Source organism: Dama dama, chromosome 3 (assembly GCF_033118175.1).
Source record: "Dama dama isolate Ldn47 chromosome 3, ASM3311817v1, whole genome shotgun sequence".
Taxonomy (NCBI): Eukaryota; Metazoa; Chordata; class Mammalia; order Artiodactyla; family Cervidae; genus Dama; species Dama dama.
The window spans coordinates 34,737,658-34,761,890 of record NC_083683.1 but is presented as its reverse complement, the minus strand read 5'-3'; the positions used below and the strand labels follow the sequence as shown (position 1 = coordinate 34,761,890).

Genomic DNA, 24,233 nt, shown 5'->3' with positions numbered 1-24,233 from the left:
GTTTCTTGGTTGGTCCTTTATTTCCTGCTACTATCATCATGTAGGGACTGAAAAAATTCTGAGTTGCTTTGAGATGTATTTATCCAGCAGGTATTTTCTCAGTACCTGCTACATGCTAGACTCTCCTTTATGTTAGATGTATTTCTAAAAGGCCTACTTTAACTAGGTTTCTTCAGAAAGCCAGGTAGCTTCTGGGGCTTGTTGTTGTCTAGTCACTGAGTTGTGTCTGACTTTTGCGACTCCATAGACTGTAGCCCACCAGGCAAGAATTTCCCAGCTGAGAATACTGGAGTGGGTAGCCGCTTCCTCTTCCAGGGGATTTTCCTGACCCAGAGTTCAAACCTGTGTCTCCTGTGTTGGCAGGCAGATTCCTTACCATTTAGCTACCAGGGGAGCCCTTCCACGCCTAGAAGTACCTTGGACTGGCAAATAGAGGCCGGGGTGGGGGTGGGTCAGTGTGCCTCAGTTTCTTCCCCAACAACAACTGACTTTTTATAATATTTGAAAATTGAGGGGGCTTCCCTGGTGGCTCAGACAGTCAAGAATCCACCTGTAATGCAGGAAATGTGGGTTCAATCCGTGAGTCGGGAAGATCCCCTGGAGAAGGAAATGGCAACCCACTCCAGTATTCTTGCTTGGAGAATCCCTTGGACAGAGGAGCCTGACAGCTCCAGTCCATGGGATCGCAGAGTTGGACACGACTGAGCGACTGACACACGCATTTCTCACTATGACCTTAAGTAAATTACAGTTCTTCTGTGATTTCAAGTTTTTTAAAAAATCTGTGGAAATGATAAATCCCGTCCTTTCTTTTCTAAAAAGGGATCTGTGAAGTTGCACACACAAAAAATTATGAATGTGAAAAGGATTTATAAATATATGAGCAGGGTAATGAGAGACCTTTTAGATCATTTCTGTGTTTTTAATCTGAAAAGTGCATAGGTAACTGAGCATAGAATAAGCCTTCATTAAACACTTTTCAAAAAAACGTAACTTGACAGAAGGCTACTTCTGGTCTGTAGCCTCATATATCCCTAAATCCACATTAAAAATGGCTCAAATCTGCAGCTGGGATTAGACACCCAGGTCAGCAAAGTGATTGGTATCCATGACACATTATGCTCATGCTGAAATCCTTACAGTTGCTCTGTTATTCACTCAGTAAACGAATGACGTCTGTTCTGTGTCTGGCTTTACCACACCACCGCTGAGACAGTGCAGGGTGGTGCAGGAGCTGCTCTAGAGAGGGTGGTCAGAGGCGGCCTCCGGCACTAGACCCTGGAGGTGAGTGAAGCCAGCAGTGCCCTTCAGGCGTCTCTCTGCAGGTCGCCCCACTCCCACAGTTTCTGTTTAGGGTAACAGTGTTGCCGTCTAAGTTCCTGAGGTTTATCAAATACTCTGAGGATAATTACATTACTGTGATGTAATATTGAAATAATCCTTTTTCTTCCTTGTCCTGCCCTTAACCTGATTTTGTTGCTAACATGTTTCTTCTTTTTCTTTTCTCTGGAGAAATTTGAATGCTATGAACATTGTCTCTTTTAAGATGGAATATGCTTGTGGAAACTGTTTTGGCTCAATGTTTTAGAAATTTCTTTTGGGGTCTTTTTTTTTTTTTTTTTTTTTGAACTATTGATCATTTCCTGAAAGGTTACAAATCTATTCAGAGATACCATTTTTCTTTTCCCTACTTTTACACATTCTGTTCCCTCTCCCAGGAGTGTTGTACTGGTTTTGTTATAACTGAATTAACTCAAGTGTGTGTGTGTATGTGTGTGTGTGTGTGTGAGAGACAGAGAGAGAGAGAAAGATGCTTTAGTTATCTTTAAATATATTCCTAAGAATATAAAAAAAAAAAAAAGAATATCTAGCAATATAAAGTTTTATATTCTTATGAATTTAGTTTCTATTTCTTAGTTTTGTGACTGAAAAAGGTATTAATTTTAATCTTTTACAGTGGTCAGATTCATCAGGCTATATCCTTGTTTATAACTTTGGGAAACACCTAAATCCTCAATTTAATTGGCCTGTTAATTAAGGGGTACTTCTCCCTTGCTGTCATGTAATGCTAAATAAATATGTAGGAGAAGATTTGACCAGAAGAACCAGTATAAGAAGATATTCTTTTATTTTTAATGCAGTAATTTGCAGTGGCTTTTAAATCAGTAAGAGAAATTGTTTTCCATGTCTACACCATTTTTTCCCTTTATACTTTTAGAATGTATGAAACCAAGTTGAAAGAATTAGAAACTGATATTGCCAAAAAAACTAAAAGCCTTACTGATCTTAAACAGCTTGTAAGACAAGCAACAGAGAGGGAACAGAAAGTTAAGAAATATACAGCAGACCTTGAGCAACAGGCAAGTAATGTCCTTGTTTCACCTTCTCTGTATGTGTGTGTGTTTTTAGTTGCTCACTTGTGTCCAACTCTTTATGGCCCCATGGACTGTAGCACTCCAGGCTCCTCTGTCCATGGCATTTCCCAGGCAAGAATACTGGAGCGGGTTGCCATTTTCCTAGTCCAGGGGATCTTCCCAGCCCAGGGATGGAACCTGCGTCTCTTGTCTCCTGCATTGTAGGCAGATTCTTTACCACTAGCGCCACCTGGGAAGCCCTAAGTGAAAGTCGCTCAGTCATGTCCGGCACTTTGCAACCCCACAGACTACACAGTTCATTGAATTCTCCAGGCCAGGATACTGGAGTGGGAAGCCTATCCCTTCTCCAGATCTTCCCAACCCAGGAATCGAACCAGGGTCTCCTACATTGCAGGCGGATTCTTTACCAACTGAGATAGATATTAGGGAAGCCCCATCCCTGACATATTTTCCACGTATTTACCAAGTAGTCCTTTTAAAGTATAAAGCACATCATAGCAGTCCATCCTTAGAATCTTCCAATGGTTCCCATACCCTAGAATAAAATCCTGAAGCTCTCTTCATAGCCTGCAAGGACCTACATGATGACCTGGCATCTTGTTTCCTCTCTAGCCTCATCTTTACTTTCTCTGGCACTCAGTGTCCTAGCCAAATTAACTTCCTTCAATCCTTGGAACAAACCAAACTCATTTGGTTTATTCAGGGTCCTGCTTTTGTTTCCCTTGTTTAGAATACTGTTTGCCCAAATATTCCCATACCTCACTCCCCACTTGCACGTCTCTCCTTAAATGCAGGCTCCTCAGACCCTCCCAATCCCCACACTGCATTCCATTCACTGTCCTCTTACTGTTATTTTTAATAGGCTCCTCCATCTTGAAATGTAAACCGATGACATCACATGACATGTTCATTGTCTTCCCACCAACATCCAGAGAACCACAGGAACATGCAGGAAGGGATTTGGCCTGTTTTTTCCACTGCTCTATCCAGTGTGCCTGGAACAGTGCCTGGCATGCAGTAGTTCTTCAGTAAATAATTGTTGAATGAATAGTGGATAGATTCACCACAGATGTGTAATCATACATACTTTTGAAAGCACAAATTCGAAAATTATGCTTTACTGAAAGTATGGATCTTTATAAAACCCCATATTTCCATGTCAAACTTTGTCTTCTAACTTTTCATTGTGCACAGATTGAGATTCTCAAACATGTTCCTGAAGGTGATGAGACCGAGCAAGGCCTTCAGCGGGAGCTTCGAGTTCTTAGGTATATTATTTGTTCATGACTACTTTTTAAAAAATCATTTTTTAATACAACCAGGTTTGCTGTATCTAGAGTTAAGAGTTTTCACCCTTGCTGCCTAATTGGTTTATCAGCTTTATTTCACCCTTCTAATGTTAGTCACTCTTTTATATAATAGATGGTATAAAAGATAAACCAGATCCTTATGTAGGTGTCGTCTGTAATTTAGTTTCTTAATAGCATAGAATATATTAAACCTTAGCTTGCAAAGGCAAGTATTAATGGAATGAGAAAAAAATCCTTTATTTTCAAGGCTGTGCAGCATGCTCTTGTGAGGCTCCTCCCTGCAAAACTACTCTTGAAAATGATATAAAGTTTTAAGAAAAACATGGATTTTTAATCTGTGATTTCTGTTTGAGAATGGTAGCACTGCAGTAGTTGAAGCAGATGAACAAATGTTTACCTTTATAAATATTAGCAAGTTCTAAGCACTGTGTATTACACAGTTAAAGAAATGCTCAGACCTATTCTGTGGTGCAGTATCTGGTTTTTGTTTTAACACATTATCATTGTGTTCTAGATTAGCTAATAGTCAGCTGGAAAAAGAAAAAGAAGAATTAATCCATCAGATAGAAATTAACAAAGACCAAAATGGACCTGAAAGTACCATATCTGGTAATGTATTTTTTAACATACTCATAGCATGTTAGCTAACCCAAGTTTTTTAATTAGGATTTGCCTTGTTTACAGATTTAACTGTCTTCCTGAAAAATCAAATCCTTGATGTAAGTTTTTAGAGCTGTCTCTTTCCTCCACACAGTAGTATTCCCATTGAGCCCTTTCCCATTGAGCCCTTTATTTGTAACACTGAGTAGCAAGTATTCAAACCTTTCTCCTTGAGTCCCTTCTGGATGTTACAGATTTATCATCACACAATGCTAAGTAATAAATACTAGGTCTGTTGCTTCCCATTTCTCAGTATAGGCCCTTTGAAGCCCATTTAACATTTTCTTCTAAATGTTATGTTCATCTTGTTATTAATTTAAAAACTATGTGTGTTTAAGCAAACATTGCCTATATCCTTTCTTTTTTCCTTTTACAAAGTAAAGTCTAACCTTCTAGTTTCTATTTGCATTCAGAGTGCTTACTAATCATTTTGCTATTCCAGTGTGCATAGGTAACGTATTAATAAGCAATTGGTAGCTCAGAGGTAAAGCATCTGCCCACAATGCAGAAGACCTGGGTTCCATCCCTGGGTTGGGAAGATCCCCTGGAGAAGGGAAAGGCAACCCACTCCAGTATTCTTGCCTGGAGAATCTCCATGGCAGAAGAGCCTGGCGGGCTTCGTGGGGTTGCAAAGAGTCGGACATGACTGAGCAACTCACACACACACACACACACACACACACACACACACACACACACGTCATGTATATACATGGGTACACATATAGTGAACAGTCGATCCTCATTATTTGCAGATTCTGTATTTGCATATTCACTTACTACAATTTACTTGTAATCCAACATCAGTCCTGTATGGTACTTCTGCAGACATAAACAGAGCAGTGAGAAATTTCAGTTCTAAGATCCACAGTTTTCCAGATGAGATTCAACAGGGTGACGCTCTGCGTTTGTGTCAGCTGTCATACAGGGATGACCAGGGGGTGGAGACGGTGCTGGGGAGAGCGCACAGGGCAAGAACCTCTGGTTCTGGGACCAGCCGGACTGGATTTAAATCTCAGTTCTGATACCTGCTCCTGGGGCAGGCTCAGCAGTCTCTTGACACTTCTGAACCTTGTTTCTCTCTTGTAAAACAAAGTAGAACAAGTTGTTTCTAGGATGAGTTGTTTCCAGGATTTCAGATATAAAATCTATGTGAGATATATGTGTGTATTTTCCCTAAGGACAGTGGTTCAAAATTCACTAATTCATTTTTCATGTTATAGAACTTAACTACCGCAAATAATAAGAATCTGTTGTTTGTATGCATATTGTACTAGACAACTTGATGGAAATGCCAAATTCTGTTCCAAAGGATTTATAGTAACTTATATCTGAGCAGTTTTTTACTATTTCACATAGCTTTTCAGTATCCTATCAAGTAGCTTTTATACAAAACAGCAACAAGACGATCATGTACAACTACCATGGTACAACTATGAGTTGTACCAAACACTATGCTAAATGCTTTATACGCATTTTATAATTCTTGTGACCCTGAATTTTGAGTACTTCTGTCTCCATGTTACCTCTGTTCAAAGGGGTTAAGTAACCTGTCCCCAGGGCTGCAGCAGCTAGGAGGCAGCCAAGGCAGGATGGAGCCTGAAGCTGGGAAACTCCAGCGTTCCCTGCCAGTCTCTGCCGATGACCACTGCACTGCATCTCCTTTGGTGATCAGGAGTCCGTGCACAAACCTCTTCTGACAGCATCTCTCACAGCGGCCAGTCTGGTACTACACCAGGCACAGTACCCAAGAGCTGTCAGCGCTGCTGACAGTCAGCAAGTTCTCTCTCTCTAAACGTCAGCCTCCCGAGAGGGGATTTTTGACCCTCATATTCTTTATCTCCTATTTAAAAATGAGGATATCAGTAAGATTGTTAAGGCTCAAAAATCAAATCGTTTTGGAAATTTTAAAGCACTATTTAACTGTAAGTGGTTAGTAAGCTAGCTTTTGGAAAGTGCTGTACATTGTAACTGGGCTTCCCAGGTGGCACAGTGGTCAAGAATCCCCCTGCCAATGCAGGAGACACAAGAGATGCGGGTTCGACCCCTGAGTTGCAAAGGTCCCTGGGAATAGGCAGTGGCAACCCATTCCAGTCGTCTTGCCTGCAAAATTCCATGGACAGAGGAGCCTGGCGAGCTAGAGTCCACGGGTGACAGAAAGTCGGACACGACTGAGCACACACTCAAACATCATCAAGTTTACTGCACTGTTTCATTACCGAAGTGTGTAATATATAGCATCCCACTGATTAAGACAACTCATATAGCGTTTCAGTGATCAAGAATCAACTCTGTAAAACAAAATCATTAGCACTTTATGCAAAGGTGAGGAAAGGTTTGAGAAGTATGAGGAAAATACTTGTCTCCAACTTAGAGGAGCATTCCAAGGTCACCTTAATAGAATATGCTTCCTGTTCCATTAATGAAAATGTGTTTGCTGACATTATTTTCTCAAAATTTAGCATTTTAAAAAATTTTACCTTTTGATGGCTATATAATAAGACACATTATATTATATGCAGTTTAAAGAAAATGTTTCTAGCCAAGATGGTTAATTAAAGAAAAACTCCTATTGCACATCGACTCTCTTTATAAAATTAGAGATATGTTTAACTCTGGAGGAAATCAATAAATTAAACTAATGCCCTTATGCCTTCTATGTTTTCCTACCAAAACGTCAAGATGTATTCCTCTTTGTGTACCCATCCTGCCCAGCGCATTCTTCACACAGTAATTACACAGTAAATACATCCTGGCACACAGGGAACAGCCAGAGCTGCTGGTAGCCGGAGCCCCTTCCCTAATCATATACTTATTCTAACGTTGTACATTTAGACCTAAAAAAAGTTTCTTGGTTCTCGAATTTTCCTCTGCAAATAATGATTTCTTCCATGTAAAAAATTAACCTGACTCTATACTTCTGACAACTAGCGTATGTCTCTTTGTTTGCTATGGAATTGTTAATACTTGATATAGAGGTTAACATACAGAATTCACAGCCTGAACTGATCCAGCTATAAAGGCCACATTTTCCAGGCTCTAGTTCCAGAAGTTTCTTCTTTCTCTTCTAAAATAAGTCCATTATCTTGAACTCAGAGTGGGAAAAAGCTTAGTCTAATTTTTACTTTGTGGGGGCAGATCCTGATCAACTAAAGGAAAAGGTCAAAGATCTAGAGACACAGCTCAGAACCTCAGATCTGGAAAAGCAGCATTTGAAGGTAAGCATTTAATTGTATCTAATCATAGTATTATAAATGTTTTGTGAAAACAGCTGTTGAAAACTATTTTTATGATTGCCATCTCTGAATTTTAAGTTTGTATCCTAAATATTCCTGGAATCACATTTTATACTTACATTTAAACCTTGATATTAAGGTTTTTATATTCATCTGACTTTATTCAAAATATTATATAGAACCACCAAAAAATTGAGACAGAACAAATGGGATTCTTTAAAGAGTTAATTATTTTTAATTGTCACAGATATAGCTTATTATTTTAATATTTTCCTAAGTTTTGGGAATAGTGTCTTTTTCTTTTTTAAATTCTTTTCAGAAATGGTTCACTTAAAGATACTTGATATCTTTTATGCTTTATCTGTTTAAGACTCTAAACAGAACGAAAGAGCATATATATGAAAATTAACTAGTGCTCACTGGCTATTCTACCTGGTCATTAAAGCTTGAATTGTTTCTTTACCACATGCTTAACTTTTAGCCAGGCAGAAGCCATACAGTTTCCCTGATCATAAATACATTTATAACAGGTGACTACTATTCATTAAAAATTAGATACTTGTAAATAGAAATGAAGCCTAAACCAAAGAATTGTAACCAAAATAACTTCAATGTTGTGAATAACTAAGTTTTTTCACTGCCTCACACTGAGAACATCTTAATATTCTTTTGGGGAAAGATTAAATCCCCTCTGATTTAATAGTTGATAAATTATAGTGCCAGACTAGGACATAACTTAAGAGAATAATTTGACTTCTGCCTTATATTTGACTATTCAGGTTTCTTTGGCTTTCATGTTTGTAATTCATTCTCTTTAGTTCATACCTAAAGAATGTATTTTCTTCCTCTGTATACCTTTAAAAGATAATATGTTCTTATTAGGAGGAAATAAAAAAGCTGAAAAAAGAACTGGAAAATTTTGATCCATCATTTTTTGAAGAAATTGAAGATCTGAAGTATAACTACAAAGAAGAAGTGAAAAAAAATATTCTCTTAGAAGAGAAGGTAAAAAACCTTTCTGAACAATTTGGAGTTGAATTAACTAGTCCTGTTGCTGCTTCTGAACAGTTTGAAGATGAGGAGGAAAATCCTGTTAATTTCCCCATATACTAAAAGGCCATCTCTAACTATATAGTTTTATTTAACTATTTACTAACTTTGTAAGTTAAAATTCCATCTGGAAATCAAGCAAGTCTGACCTACATGATTTCCTTCCTAATACCTCATAGCTTTACTTAAACTGGAATTTTTAGTAAATAAAATTATATGAAAATTTCAACATATTAGGAAAGTATATTTTTGAAGACTGTTAGGATATGTTATATCTGTCAAATAGGCAATAAGCTATGGTAAATTTTTATACATTTACAATGTTGTACTAAGTTTTTTAAACATTTAAAACTGGGGTTTTATATATACTTACATATTTATATATGTGTTAAGATTCTCAAATTATGTCTATATATGTTATTAAGTTGAGCCATATGTTTTGTTAACTGTCTAGCAATTTTAAATTCAGTTTAAACTATTTAATTTTTAAAGTAATGGTCCAAAATTGTTGGTTTGTCTTTTAAACTACCCACGTACAATGGACTGAATCCAACCTTTGTACAAGGTGGAGAGCTTATTATTATATTTTTATTTCCAGAGGTTAAAATTCATTTGCTGTTTCTAAATAAAATTTTGAATAATTATTTGCAGCTGGAAAATTGATTGCTTCAAATGCTAAAAGACATATTGCTATATTAAGACACTGAACAGTAAACTAAAACTGAGATATTTTAACCTTATAAACATGGCAGAGTATTCAACACTGAAACGCAACAACAATGAAGCTGGTTTTTAATTGCACTTCCAGTTTATACATTAAGTACTATATCTTTGAGCCTACCAAATTTCTGATTGTCTATTTTTGAAAAATGATTAAATAAACACTTAGCATCAAAGGCATACTCATATTTGTTCAGATTCATGTTGATAAGAACTGGTTTTGAATTCATATAAGTATCTGGGATCGGCCAACATAAACCAAGATGGTGGCGATGGACCTGAAAAGAAAAAAAAAAAGTTAGCTTTAGCCTATATTATCTTTACTCACAAATCTTTTGAGTGCCTACTATTTCTCAGCCACTGGGAGTTATTTAAGGCTCCATTTCATCTAACCCTTTTTTTTAATAGCTGTTTTCCTCCTGACATAGTACATATCTACTTGCTTATTGTCTATCTTCCCCATTAGAATGTAAGCTTCATGAAGGCAGAGACACTGTTTTGTTAACTCTGTACTGTCAGCACCTGGAAACGTTCCAGGAACACAATCAGGGGCGCCATAAAAATGGTAATGAATAATGGAGTCTGTTGCTAAATACAGAAGGCAGCCAGTTGAAAAATGTGGGTAGAAGTCATTCTAACCAAAGGGAGTAACGTGATAGAATAGTGCGTTTTGCTCTGGTTGCAGTTAGTTAAGAACATACACAATGTGTGTATGTTTGAGAGATGGAAGTGGAGAGTTCTAGAAATTTTAGCAGGTGCCAGATCATGAAAAATCTTAAATGTCACTATGCAGGGGAACAGTATTCTCATTTATTTGTGAAGAAAGGACAGTACAGGGATAAGACTGAAAGATAATGCTTAGGATGGTGATAAAATAATTCAAGCATGAATCTTGGTTTAAATTAAAATTAACAGCCAATTGATTGGTGAGAAGTACACAGATACAATAGATGAGAATCTTTCAGAACTGATAATTAGATGTATGAAGTGATGGACAGAGGTGTTAAAAATGATTTCTAACTTTTTGGCTTAATTGTTTGGAGTCTGGGTTGGTCCAAACTGGATTAGTTCCAGTTTTGAACATTACAGTGTGAACCTATGTGAAATTAAATAGACAAGTCCAGGACACAGAAAGAGCAAAAAGTGTAAAATAATTCATTCTGTATATATTAACTGTCACCTTGGCACTTAAGAAATTCTATAATCAAGCGAGTTTGAGAAATGCTTTCATGTGAAGTCATAATACAGATGATTCAGAGAACACACGTTCAACATGAATTTCCAAGAAGGAATATGTAGTATGTAGGGTCTTCCAGATATTTCCATCACTTTAATTCTGAAGCACATCTAGAAGAACCAAAGCCCCACAGCATGCATATTGGGAAACAATGTTATCATATGAAGATGGTGGCACGTGAGATGAAGAAATTACTGCCTATCAGAATTACTGCAATTTGCAGAGTACTGCAGTGCCACTTCTACTTTGTTTCAGGAACATAAAATGACATAATCCTACAAATTATTTTCTGCCATTACCTTGATTAAACAGCCATCATTGCAGTGCCATACTATTCCTTCAATTTTACCCTCTCTGCAACCATTAAACCAGGACAACAGATCACTGTGCTTCAAGGTAGGTAGATTTCTTATTTGAAATGCTCCATGTGGTATAAGAAGATGTAATGGATGCTTTTTGCTTCCTAACCCTAAAGTGATAAAAATTTGCCATTAGCCATACAGAAATTTCCAAAAGAATTAGAAAATTTCTCTCTCCAAGTAAAAAAAAGCCTCTTAAAACACTCAGGAATAAATTTACCAAAAGGTCTGATTACTTGAGAAATATATTACAACTGCCTTCACTCAAAAGTTGGCACTTTATCCCACTGTCTAAATTCTACCGTCAAGTGCTCTATACCGGGTGTTGGCAAACTTTACCCTTCAGACCAAATCTAGCAAAATGCCTATTTTTGTAAATTGTTTCAGTGGAACACAGCCAACCCATTCATTTAAGTACTGTCTATGGTCTTTCAGAGATATGGCCCCAAAAAACTAAATATTTACTATGTAGCCTTTTACAGAAAAGTCCACCAACCACTGCTCTACACCACTGGCCACAATCATTTGATGTTTGCCAAACGGCCACGCTGTATCTGGTAACTTGCATAGTTACTGCCTTAGCTTCTTTTCACCTGCCAATCAATCTCCTTCTGATCTCTATATTGGATTTCGTTATTACAGCTTTAATGACCTTGGGCCTGTCTTCATCCGCCTGTCAACAATGCTACATAGTGCCCTCAGGACTTGTGCTCAAATCATCATGGTATATATTCTGATGCTTGATATGATATTCATTGCTAATTCTTTCATTTATTTTACTCTTAGCTGTTATAATTAATGGGTAAAGATATAGGGTACACATACAGAAAATGGAACATTAGGTATAAAAAAAGAATGAAATCCTGTCAATTCTAACAACATGTATAAACCTAAAGGATATTATGCTAAGTGAAATAACAGACAAGTACTACTAAAAAAGGGAATCTAGAAACAACTCCAAGTTTATTAGTCACGTCTGTAGTGTGTATTTCTTTCAGTTGAACCTAGGATGTTTTCTTTATAAATGATTGCTGTAACTAAACAAGAAAAAGGCTTTTACTCACCATAAGGATTTCCATTAATATTGGTTCCTATAAGCTCCAGTGTTTGTTCCAGAAGATCTGCGAGCGGCACTGCACTAATTTCCAAAAGGCCAGGGTCGTCAGGATGATGCCTCAGGACCAGGGCGATCTCAAACTCATAATCGACTACAGACGAATGCCAACAGTACTGTTTGCTGCTTTTCTCCACGGGTACCCAACCTAGCATTTAAGAAACGGGGGCTTTTTTTTTTGCATTGTTTTTCTCTGGATTAAGACTAAGGTAATTTTAATTTTTGTAGCAAATTCTCTGGATGTTCTGTCACACACAGGTATCATTCAACATCAGTGGAAATGTTAACAGTTTTACTACTTTGTAAATCATCCCCTCTTTTTCTAATCATAAGGTCTCGATTCTGCTGAGGTATTAACCTGTTTGATTATTTACTACAGAGTACCCAGAATTCTTTTTAAAGAAAATTCATATTTTCAATAAGAACTGAGCACCATTCTAAGACACAGCACTAAAACCTTTTTTCAGTTTTCTCTGTACCTCCTCTCCAGTTTCAGGGATAACAGACAGATGCAATTGTTCCACAATTTTTTGTATTGTTCCAGTATTTATTGAACAATTTATTGATTCTACATTTATCAAATGCTATTCCCTTCCTAACTCCTGTTGTCAGATTAGGCTTCTTTGTTGTGGAGAATTCCTTACCAAAAAAAAAACCAAACTATGACATAAACAATATTATCACCATCACATCTTTGGTACTCATTATTCACCCAGACTAATGTAATAACCTCTTTGCTAGTCTACTATCTCCAACTCCCTACCCTTTTATCACAGTTCTAGTTCAAGAATTTAAATTTAGTTCTGCTGTACCGCTGCTTAATAGTCATCTTTAGGATAAGCTTCACAAAGCTCTTCAACTAGAATACAAAGCCTTAAGATGTGACCCCATTACACATCTCCAGCATCTAATAACCCAAGTTATAAACATTCCAGCCACACTAAGGTGTTATTTAAAATTTCCAAAGGATGCCATGACCTCTCCCCTTTGTGGGAGTTTGCCTAAGCTAGCCTCTCATCCCTTGCCAACTAACTTCCTGGTTCTTGAGCTTCATGATAAATGTCCACTCTCCTTAGATGACTCTACTAGCCACCACAGGTTGAGCTAGGAATTCTTCCCCTTTTCTCCAACTGTACCTTGTGTATTATTTCCTTCTAGTTCTTAAATCATACTATTATTGGTAGACTTTTTTTTCCTGCTGTCTACAAGATCATCAAGGATAAGGGTTCTGATCTTCATTTTTATGTTACTAAAATCTATGCACATTATAGGTACTTAAAATATATGCATATTGTTAACTTCAGTCTAAAAAGTAAAGGCTTCTTAATATAATTTAATCGGTCATACATCTATCCTATCAATACTTCAAGGCTATTCCCAAACTCAATGCTTTATTAATTTTTACAGACTATAGGTAATAAACTGTCCATCTAAGAAAATATTCTAAAACTGAAAGGACATTCTTGATATGAAACATCTTTTGTATAAATACCATGAACCACCATATTAAAATTATATTCTACCATTTTCAATTGCATGTATCTTTTGTTCTTTTTACTAGTAAACACAAAATTGTATTTTAGAAGAGATCTAGTAATACCAGGAATGTGTCCATTTTCATCAGGCATTGGATTCCCATTTAATTGTTCTATTTCCTTCGCTGGTATCCAGCACTCTGGAACAGGTTTGAAGTCCTCCTCAACATTCCAAAAAAATTCTAAAAGAATTAAATAATCTTATGTGTGGTGATACTTTAAACAACATAAAACACTGAACAAATTCAAAGTAGGAACAACTAATGAACCCCTCAAATCAGATACCATATTAATTAGTCTCCATTCATTACCACCACCATACTTCTCAGGGTTAAGGTACTAACACTTCAAATTTTCAATTCTGAACCCACCATCTGTAAAAGTAGGTTAACAGTCTTATTAAAGCACCCAATGTTACAGTGTGTATAGATTTATGGTGAATTTTTAATGCACTATGAATACAAACATATAAAGATTATGAGTGGATGTATAATGATACATGTATATATCTACTTATAGTTAGAGGAATTTAATAATTAAAACTATGAATAACCCTTTGAGATTTGTGCCTGATTTATAAAATTACCTACTTGCCTTTGGGCAAACAAAACCAAATGTGTCACTCATAGTAACTTGTATGTTTTAATAAAATTGACAAACTACAATGAAGAGTCACAGAAATGTTAGGAAAATATTTTGATATATTTTTCAAGAATATTCTTTTACATAAAAAGATACTCAGTTGTAAGTTTTTTCTTTTACCAAAGTGCTTGAACTGTAAAGAAGGATATAATGTATAGAACACCACAGCAAGAAATAAGACAAAAATTTCAACTTAAATCATGAAAAGCTTTAATTAAAAAAAAAGGACCCACTAACCTTTTGAGTTTTGTTTTGAATGTAGAAAATTTTTAAATCTTTTCTCAGCTAATTTGTTAGGTTTCCTATCTAGCCGAGCCCAAAGGTATGGCTGACCTAAAAAACAATAAGAAAAAAAAAAGTTTAAGAGGCAACAATAAAATTCAGCTTGAAAGACATTTCAGTATAACCTTTTTCAATAAACATAGGGTCATTTCCTCTAAGAGAAACAACTCAAAAGGCAAAGAGAAATATGCAGGATAACAAACAAAACAAATCTGACCCTTTCATAAGGACATCATCCCACAGACATATTAGAAACTAGCAATCCCTAGAAACTGAAGCTATCTCTTTGCTAAACCGAAACATAACCAGAAACTGCATTCACACCTTCTCTAAAACGTAACTATGTTAAGTTATGCTATGAGGGTTAACCCCAAAAATGTGGAGTGAAGCTAAGTTGTTTTACATGGCTCTGACCCCTGGGGTCAAGGCCTAGAACGCTGATGAACAGTGATGCTTTGCAGTCAGGGGTCTGAGACGTTTCAGGGCAGGTACCAGTGTTTTTCTCGACAACAGTGAGACTAAGGAGTTGCACTTGGTCTCACTGAGCCTCCTGGGGGGATGCTGCTGAAGCTGGTTACTTAGCAGAAAGATGCCTTCATGATCAGCAAAAAATAAAAATCCCCAGCTGGGACTCCATTTCAGATTCCCTCTTTCTGAGGTGTTCCCTGCCTACATTAGTAGTGGTCCCTAATTTTAAAAAGTTTGTCTTTCCTAGATCTGTCAGGAAGGTAGGAGAGGTGTCGGGGAGGACCACAGACGCTTTCACCAGGTCTCATCAGACCCTTCACTGAGAGTCTCTGGCTGTGATGTGCACCCTTTGAATCCCCTTACTGTATCGCCTATCCTGTACGTAAGTAACTGTGGATTTATAAGCACTGCCACTCTGGGTTCTCTAAGTTTTCTTTAGCAATCCAATTTTGTTTAACTGACACTATACCGATAGTAATTACACAATGTGATGCATACTTAAGTTTCTTAATATAAATACGTGCCTGTGTGCTAAGTCATTTTAGTCATGTCTCACTCTTTGTAACCCTATGGACTGTAGCCCACCAGGCTCCTCTGTCCATGGGATTCTACAGGCAAGAATACTGGAGTGGACTGCCTGGCCCTCCTCCAGGGAAATCTTCCTGACCCAGGGATGGAACCCACTTCTCTTATGTCTCCTACATTGGAAGGAGAGATCTTTACCACTAGTGCTACCTGGGAAGCCCATAATATAAATATAAAACCCTAAAAAAAACTTTCAGTTTCTTCATATATAAATCAGTTATTTGAAAAATTATTCATTACAGTTTGGGTAAGGCATTCTACATTACTTATTAGCTATACCAATAAATAATATGAAGAACCAGATTAAAACTACACTGTCATTTCTGTTGAATGAACCTTTCATTCTTTTTAAAAATAAACATAAAAAAATGCATTGCAAAAAAAAAAAAATGCATTGCACACCCATTAAGAAGGCTACTATCAAAAAAATAGAAAATAACAAGTGTTGGTGAGGATATGGAAAAGCTGGAACTCTTCTATACTCCTGGTAGGAATATAAATAGTGCACTTGCTACAGAAGACAGTATAACAGTTCCTCAAAAAAAAATAAAGAATTACTATATGATCCAGCAATTCTACTTTTGGATATATACCCTAAAGACTGAAAAGAGGGATTCTAAGAGAAATCTGTGTACCATGTTCATAGCATGGTTGTTCACAACAGCCAGTAGGTGGGAGCATCCCAAGTGCACACTGATGGAAGAACAGTATACACACACAACTATGTGGCATACAGAAATGTGTGGTATTCATCCTTTTATAAAGGAAGGCAATTCTGACATGCACGACAACACGAATGAATCTTAAGGACAATATGCTAAGTGAAATAAGCCAGTCACAAGATGACAAATACTCTAAGACTCCACTTACATGAGTTACCTAGTCAAAATCCTAGAAACAAAGTAGTGTGTGAAACAGGGTGGGAGGCTGAGTTATTTAAAAGGTATAAAGGTTCAGTTTTGCAAGATGAAGAGTTCTGGAGATGCATGATATTGATAGCAACACAACAATGAGAACTGTACACACCACACTGAACTGTACACTTAAAAATGGCTAACATGGTAAATTCTATGTTATGTGTATTTCATCACAACAAAATGAAAAAAGATGCACTTCAGAAGAGATTTCCTATTATGAAGGCTGTATCCAATATGCATTTAACTTTTATTTCTCTTGCTGGAATTGAGAAGTAATTTCAATATCCAGAAAAATAATTACAAAGATTATTTCTCTCTTTTCAATGCATTTTTTCCCCATAACATAGTTGACAATTTCAATTTTAATTTCTACCTCTTTTAAAGTACATTAAAATGAAACAAATTAGAGACACTGACAATAGTAATAAAACAATTGAATTAGCACTGGGATCAGCAGAATAAGAACAAGCTTTAGGGTCACATAAACCTAGGTCCTATTACCAGTTGAGCCTTCATTAATTAAATGGTCTTAAACAAATTATTTATGTTCTCTGAGCTTTGGTTTCTGTTTCAGTGAAATGGGAGAGGCTTATTGTGCAGATAGGTAAAGATAACACATAAAGCATTTATCATACTGTCTGGCCCTCAACCACTATTAAGTAAATATTAACTTATGTTCCTTTCTTCCCCCAAGAGAAAGATACAATGGTATATAGTAAGTATAATGTATCAATTGTGACTTTATTATTTTCCCATTATACTTAGGTTTCCAAGGGTTTATGAAGAGCACTTCAGATATATACAGTTTAAGTGATTAAGAAAAATAAATAATATTTGTAGTACAGTTTTATTTTACCTTTGTAGTTAGTAACATAACAACATGTTCCATCCACTTTTTCTGTTGGAATTGCATTGTATATATCTGCATCTAATGCCTTGTGACTTACAGTTTCAGTTGCCAAAACTTTAAATGGCTTAAAAGAGAAAGAGAAAACTGGTTTAAGATAAACAGCCTCTATGCCTTCTACATGCTCTCACCTGGAAGTTTTTAACTTCCCTAGTTCCAAGGTATGATCACCAGTTTATCCTTCAAAATATTTTTCCTGTAAAGTCCTTATAAATCATCTCCTCCTCTTCTATGCTATCACAGCAATACATATTTGTCCACCGAGATTTGTTAAGTACAGTTGACTTGACCAACACGGGTTTGAACTGCATGGGACCACTTACACGCAAATTTTTTTTCAATAGTAAATACTGCAGGACTACACACAGTTGGTTGAATCCTGGATGCAGAAGACTTGTTACGGAGGAAGCTTGAATATGAGGGCCAACCACAAGTTATACTCGGATTTTAGGGGGTCGGACCCCGAATCCTGGCATTGTTCACAGGTCAACTGTATTCACATGTTTCTTTACCCACCACAATGAGCTTGACACCAGGAATCATATCCTATGCAGAGCTGTATGCCTAGCTCAGGTGTTACGTGTGTTCATTTACTTGATAATCACTTGCTAAAAACCTCCAAAGGGTTAGCACTGTCCTCAGCACTAGGATAGAGGTCAAAAGGCACCTGCCTTCGGTGGAACATTGATTTTAAGGAAGGAGACAACAGTCATAAAATGCATAATATTATGTTAAGTACAAGGAGAAAAACGGGCACCGTTCAGCTTTATCAGTAGTAAACTGCGTTTTAAATTTATGATTTGCTTACTGTCAGGAAGCCAAAGAGCATCAAGAATGAAGGGGAAAAAAGTTCCAACCAACTTAGTGATTTCACTTCTGAGAAAGACTATGCCACCCTTTTACAGTCTGTATAGTCTATGACACTTTTATCTGAAGGAAGACCTGTACCCTAGGGCCGCCCGAGCGGAACCTGCAGAGAGATCCCCGGGCTGGAGGGCGGCTCTACCGCGCCTGGAAACGCTCACGGGTTCAAATGTAGCCCGCGCCGCGAAGAGGAGCCCACCCGCGGCCGCCCCGCGGGCCCGGCGGGCCGAACCCGCGCTCCTCGGTACCTGATGCTCCCTTTTGGTGGAAGGCTCCTCTTTCACCTCCGTCACAAACACACACGGCATTTTCCGCTGCACCGACCCCAAGCGCCTCATGGTGGGTCCTCAAGCAGTGCTAGTGGAGAGGGCCCTTCCGAACAGCGCCGGGTCCTGACCAGAGGAGCGTCCAGAGCGGTCAGCCGCGTAGTCAAGTCGCGAACGCGCCGCGAGCTGGCCAGACAGCAGCGCTCCCCATTTCCCCGGTTCCGAGCGTAGGACGGGGACGTACGCCCGGAAACGGCCTCCTGGCCGCGGAGCCTTCTGGGAGTTGTAGTGCGGAAGCCGAGGTACCTTCGTGTGCCCAAGCCGAGGTACCTTCGTGTGCGCTCTCGAGAGCGCCCCTCAGGGTTCTAATGACCGCGAAAATACAAAGATCCGTTTCTGGTTTTATCCGTTTCTGGTGTGTGTGTATTAGTAGCCGATGATATTTATGAAAATTAAATGTTATCAAGTGATAAGTAATGAATCATTGCAGGTGGCTATTTAACATCATTTTGATGAAACCGACTTGCGTGTTCCCTTTAATATGTTCCTGGGGAAAGCACTGTGGAAGCTTAGAAATATCCGGAGACATCTCAAAACGAAATGAAAAGTAATTTCCCAGGAAAAATGTTAGAAAAAACGCTACAATTAAAACACCAGGGGCCAAAAAAAAGAAAGAAAATTACCGTTTGATTTACGCCTCATTGTAAGGCATCAGTTCAGCCGCTCAGTCGTGTCCGACCCTGTGACACTCCAGGCCTCCCTGTCCATCACCGACTCCCAGAATTTACTCAGTATGGTCGAAATTGTTTCTGGTGTTTTTTTTTTTCCCCCAGAGTGAGTGCAAAGTTTAGCATTAGACCAGTTCCAAACCACAGGAATACCAATAACCAGATTTCAGTCTCAATTTTTTCATAGGAATCTCACTTAAGTGAGAGCTCACTTAAGTATGAGCTCCAACAGAGTCCGAATGGCTTGAGTACTTGTCAGCAATCAACTGCAGAGCTAAAAACAGCACTGACTTACTCCTCAAAAGAATTTCGGAGGGTAAGTAATAACAATCAATGGCTGAAAAAATAAATAAATTTTTAGTAATAGTAGCCTTTCTCACTGAAGCAAGTAGTTCGGAGTAGGGACTTTTAATTACTGCCATCTTTTAGGTGCTTTGACAATGCCCGAGTCTCATTTTTATAATTGTCTTATTTGCAGGTATCAAAGTGCCCAGCATTTTCCTGATTTAGCCCTCAGAAAATTAAACTACTATATTTCACTTGGAGGTATCTATGTATAAGGGAATTCCCAAAGAATAAAATATCCCTCCCAAAAAGTCACTGTTTTTTTATTGCTGGATTCAGAGGGGAGGGAGGGAAGAAGAGATCTGCCTTAAAAAAGTATTTACTTTTTCTTTTACTACCTTTGACTTTCTCATAGGAAAAATAAATAAAATAAATTTTAAAAGGGCTTCGGGGTGTGGGGGCGGGGGGGGGGGGGGGGGGTGGTGGTCTTGTGGCTGAAAACATCTAATGTAAGATCCTGAGACAAGAAAGGCCTTAACATTGCATAGTCAAAAACCGGTGACTTTTTGTTCCTCCACAGGAGTCCTAAACAGAGCTTGTTTCATAGGACTCAAGGAGGCAACAATGAAATAACTCTTAAAATTTGCAACTGTCATTTCCCAAACTGCCACAGAATCTTTTAGGTCCAACCTTCTATCTTTTCTGAAGATCACCTTCCAAAATATTCCACTTGCTATTTGAAACTAGCAGCAAAGCTAACCCAAGTTTTAAGAAGCAAAGCTAAACCAAGTTTTAAGAAGCAAAACCGACCCATGTTTTAAGAAGCAAAGCTGACCCATGTTAAGAAGCAAAGCTGACCTAAGTTTTAAGAAGCAAAGCTGACCCAAATTTTAAGAAACAAAGCTGACCCATGTTAAGAAGCAAAGCTGACCCAAGTTTTAAGAAGCAAAGCTGACCCATGTTTTAAGAAGCAAAGCTGACCCATGTTTTAAGAAGCACTCTGTTTCTAATGCCTTGGTTTCATCAGTGCCTGGAGTAAAGCCTCCGGCAGAAAGAGGTAGTCCAACACTAGGGGAAACCACTGGACCAGTTCACACTTAGAGTCTGGACCCCCACTTTGACAAGGAGCAGCCTGCCCCTTTGATTCTCCTAAGTCTGAAGAACCAGCAAGGACGGACTACCAGCCCCAGTACTTAAAAGTGGTGTTACAGGATGCCACAATCTGGAAGAAAGACTTTTTTCTCTAATGTGTTAGTGTTCTGACATGAACCCAAAATGAAATATTCAGTGCAGAGTATACTTTGGCCAACACACTCAAAAAACAAAATTTGCAGGCCCACCCTGAGTTGTGCAGGCAAATTTCTCATAACTCTGCTTTACTCATTACAGAGAAAAGTCATCCTGGGTATGGTCATAGCTTTCTCTGAAAAACTAGAAGGAATTTCACAACAGGAAAGAAGTGAAGAGAATAAGGAAAAGATTGGGGGGAGAGTAGAAAGAAAGAAAGGAAAGGAAAAGAGAGTTGGAAAAAAGATGAAATTAGGGTTCCAGGCATGCTAAAGACTACCAAAATTCACAGATCTATTTACAATGACCCCCCCCAAAAAAAAAATCCCCTTGTGGGTTTGTGTTTTTGCTGTTTCTAATGGAACATAGTTGTTCAAAACTAACTTCAACTAACTTCAAGAGGTAAAGCATTTTTTCAGCCTTTCTCCTATGTAAAACATGGATTCTCACAATGGCTTTAATCATGATGTTAATGTAATCATGCAATAATGGTGTTTGGTAACAGTATTTGATAATAGTACAATGCAGCTAGCTGTAAGTTCATATGTGGAGAGGAAGTTTATCTGGAGGCCAAGACCACTTAAAGCTGTTTCTTAGGGGTGTTTCTCCCAGTAAGCTATGTGCTTGAGATGGGTGCATTGTTATTCTAGAATTAGAAGGTAGGGCAAAACAAAAGTTGAGATATTAGATTTTTCTATATATCATTGCTAATATTTTCAAGGATTTAAGTCAAGTCTTTATTTTCTACTTCATTTACTTTCAATGCTGCATGGCTCTTTTTGTTTTTCATTTTTGACTTTATTATTTTCCCTTATTTATAATTATAATTCTTTTCTAAATTTTAGCATACTTTCTAGATTTTTATTCTAAAGCAGTGCACTCAAGTTCATACCAACTTAGTCTATTTCACTTAACCAAAGTGAATATATGTCTTGATCTTGTAAATTTCCAATTAAAAGTACAAAGGCATTTAAAAATACACACTGATCTATTGTAATTTCTTATCTCTATGGCATCTCCTAAATTACCTACTATGAATATTTTTATTAATTTCTTCTAGGTTCTAGTTTTTAGTAAAGATACTAAGATGAAGAAAGACCTCAATAACTGCTGATTGAAATGTCTCATTCTGGGAATCGGAGTACTTCACTTTGCTTTCAACAAATTCTCAAAATTTGCAAGCATCTGGAAACTTACTGCTATAGGAAGAAGCTCTTTCCCTTGTAATGATGGATGAAGAATGAATGGACTATAGCTACAAGATGAATAAGTAGTCCAGCTTATTTTCAGGTACTATTAAATATCCCAATCTGAATGGTTTTTTTCCCAAATCAGTGGATAGCGGTGAGTACATAATTTTGTTTTTATCTTGAAATAAATATAGCATATTTACTTTTATAAAATTTTTAGTTTTGTTTTCAAATCATACATAGAAATAAGTCTAGAAAATAATTAACTTGTAAAATATTTAATACTTCTTAATTATGAAAGTATGAGCTAGTTTATATTCCATATTTAATCAGAACATTGAAGGATAAAATACACTGTTTTATTTGTATTAGCTTTTTCCAGCCAATAACTAAATTGAGTAATGGAAATACTGTACAGTATTCACTAAGGTAAACTAGCCTACAGTTAGATGTGAGGTCATTTATGATGAGCAAATAATGAATTAGGTAACAATGAGGAAAATTCTGGAAGTTTGAGTTTGTGTGCTTACTAGCAACCACTTTCAACATTTCTGCAAAGCTAGAGAAGGTATCTTCTAATTTAAATTTCTTTAAGAATTATCTATTGTGTAATATACTGTCAACAGGAGGTCAGTTTTAAAGGACTACTACTGATAGCCTGAAAGACTGTGGAAAAGAAATTCTTTTTCCCCTTACACACTGATAGTTCTTATATTTGCATTCCTGCAATTCTTATATTAAAAAACATTGGATTAGCAGCAAGAGAGTTGAAAATGGCAGAAGTTGGGAATGACTGCTATTTCTTTTTTAATTCCACATGCATAAAGGTAAATATTGTACAACTTATGGTACATATTCCACATGCTTAAGCTTTTTAGTAGAATGAAGGAAAATATGGCAACAGTTTATTTGCATGGCTGAGTCAAAATTTACTATTTTCCCACAAAATATTGTACATACTTAAAATATGAAGTAAAACCTTATCATGTATTTTTGATATGTTGAGTTTCTCTGAGGAAATCTGGTAATATTTAAAATTATCTGAAACTATCCTTCTATATGCCAGTTACAAGCCTATGGCTTTTTAATCCTCATGTGGTACTTTTGCCTATATTATGGCTCCTTGAAACATCAAATTACTAATATTGAAGCATATGATATTTTGGTTAATGTGATTCCAGTCATATAAATTCAAATAGTTAAATTCAGGTTTACTATCAAACTCAGTTTAATAAATCTAATTGATTCCCTATTTTGGAATTTATTAATGAAATTACTGAATTTTCCTTTGTCAAAGTAATAGTAAATAATTAACATCATGGAAAAAGGCAAAAGATAATACGAATTGGCCAAACAAGAATTCAAGGTTACAAAGTTAAAATGGGGAAAAATGTCTAAGTGATTTGGATTAGTGGATCTCAATGAAGCCAAATAAATGTAGAAATTCAATGTTTGGAGCTTCATGTTCATGTCAGAATGAATCCAGTGAAAGACATGCTATGTCTGGTTTGAAGCATTTCATCTCTGCTAGGACAACGGAATAGAGTCAGCCTCTTAGACTGTAAGAATTAGATCCATTTCTATTACCTGTTACCTTAAGATTAAACCCTGGGATGGTGATAAATAATAGAATTTATGTTCCATGTGGGCAGAGAGTTTTGTCTGTTTCACTGCTATATCCTCAAATTCTAAGTTATCAATAAATAATTAAATGAAAAAAGTAAAAATAATAATAGCAATCACATTACCGTATCTCCCATAATTTTTACAACAATCTGTGAGAAGGGCATTTTATTCCCTTTTTACAGGTGAGGAAACAGGCGCAGAGAGTGAGTAATGGATTGATTTTGTGATTATGGGCAAAATAGAGTCAGGCATTCAAATACTGGTTTATCTGGTTTCTGCCTGCTCTCCAGGTCTATGAGATCTACAGAGCCACCTTAAAAGGGAGAGAGAGTGAAGACAGACAGTAAGAAGGTGGGCAAAAAAATAAGGAACAACCCTGAAACCTGTCAAAAAAGGGATGAGCTTAATAGGATATGTTTACTTTTATTCTGTGTCACCTACCCTCTGCCAAAAAAGACAATGACCCGCAATTTTCCCAGCTGTTGATTTATGTGTAAAAGATATAAGAAAAAAATAGCAACCCATTCAAATAATCCACATCTGCTTTTGTTGAGATATAATGATGTAAATTTATAAATATATATGTGTGT

The 24,233-nt window shown here is 37.0% G+C and overlaps 2 protein-coding genes across 4 annotated transcripts in view; one reads left to right on the top strand and one right to left on the bottom strand.

Annotated features, from left to right (window-relative positions):
- Positions 1 to 9,253, top strand: part of CEP290 (centrosomal protein 290) — an 89,023-nt gene extending 79,770 nt beyond the window's left edge. For 2 of the 3 annotated variants that reach the window (XM_061125460.1, XM_061125452.1), the window contains 5 exons: positions 2,219 to 2,360; positions 3,570 to 3,643; positions 4,200 to 4,294; positions 7,484 to 7,563; positions 8,464 to 9,253. In XM_061125460.1, the coding sequence (XP_060981443.1) occupies positions 2,219 to 2,360; positions 3,570 to 3,643; positions 4,200 to 4,294; positions 7,484 to 7,563; positions 8,464 to 8,694 (622 nt within the window). In that variant the 3' untranslated portion in view covers positions 8,695 to 9,253. Of the gene's footprint in view, positions 1 to 1,162; positions 1,607 to 2,218; positions 2,361 to 3,569; positions 3,644 to 4,199; positions 4,295 to 7,483; positions 7,564 to 8,463 lie in introns of those variants that run through there. The other variant, XM_061125469.1, reaches the window with a different exon arrangement.
- A 153-nt stretch (positions 9,254 to 9,406) lies between these two features.
- Positions 9,407 to 18,765, bottom strand: RLIG1 (RNA 5'-phosphate and 3'-OH ligase 1). Its single transcript, XM_061125500.1, has 7 exons — positions 18,510 to 18,765; positions 17,347 to 17,464; positions 14,476 to 14,571; positions 13,662 to 13,778; positions 12,012 to 12,209; positions 10,888 to 11,057; positions 9,407 to 9,629 (listed from the first exon to the last, which is right to left on the bottom strand). Exons 1-7 carry the CDS (start codon positions 18,597 to 18,599, stop codon positions 9,441 to 9,443), a joined length of 978 nt encoding a protein of 325 aa, XP_060981483.1. The 5' UTR covers positions 18,600 to 18,765; the 3' UTR covers positions 9,407 to 9,440.
- Positions 18,766 to 24,233: the final 5,468 nt, after the last annotated feature.

Bases quoted from the DNA above. Each gene is read 5' to 3' on its own strand.
- RLIG1 (XM_061125500.1), bottom strand. From the start codon at position 18,599: ATGAGGCGCTTGGGGTCGGTGCAGCGGAAAATGCCGTGTGTGTTTGTG. The intron at 17,465-18,509 runs GTACCGAGGAGC...TTCTCTTTTAAG, and splicing joins CCACCAAAAGGGAGCATCAG to CCATTTAAAGTTTTGGCAAC. The intron at 9,630-10,887 runs GTAATGGCAGAA...TTTTCTTTTCAG, and splicing joins ATGATGGCTGTTTAATCAAG to GTCCATCGCCACCATCTTGG.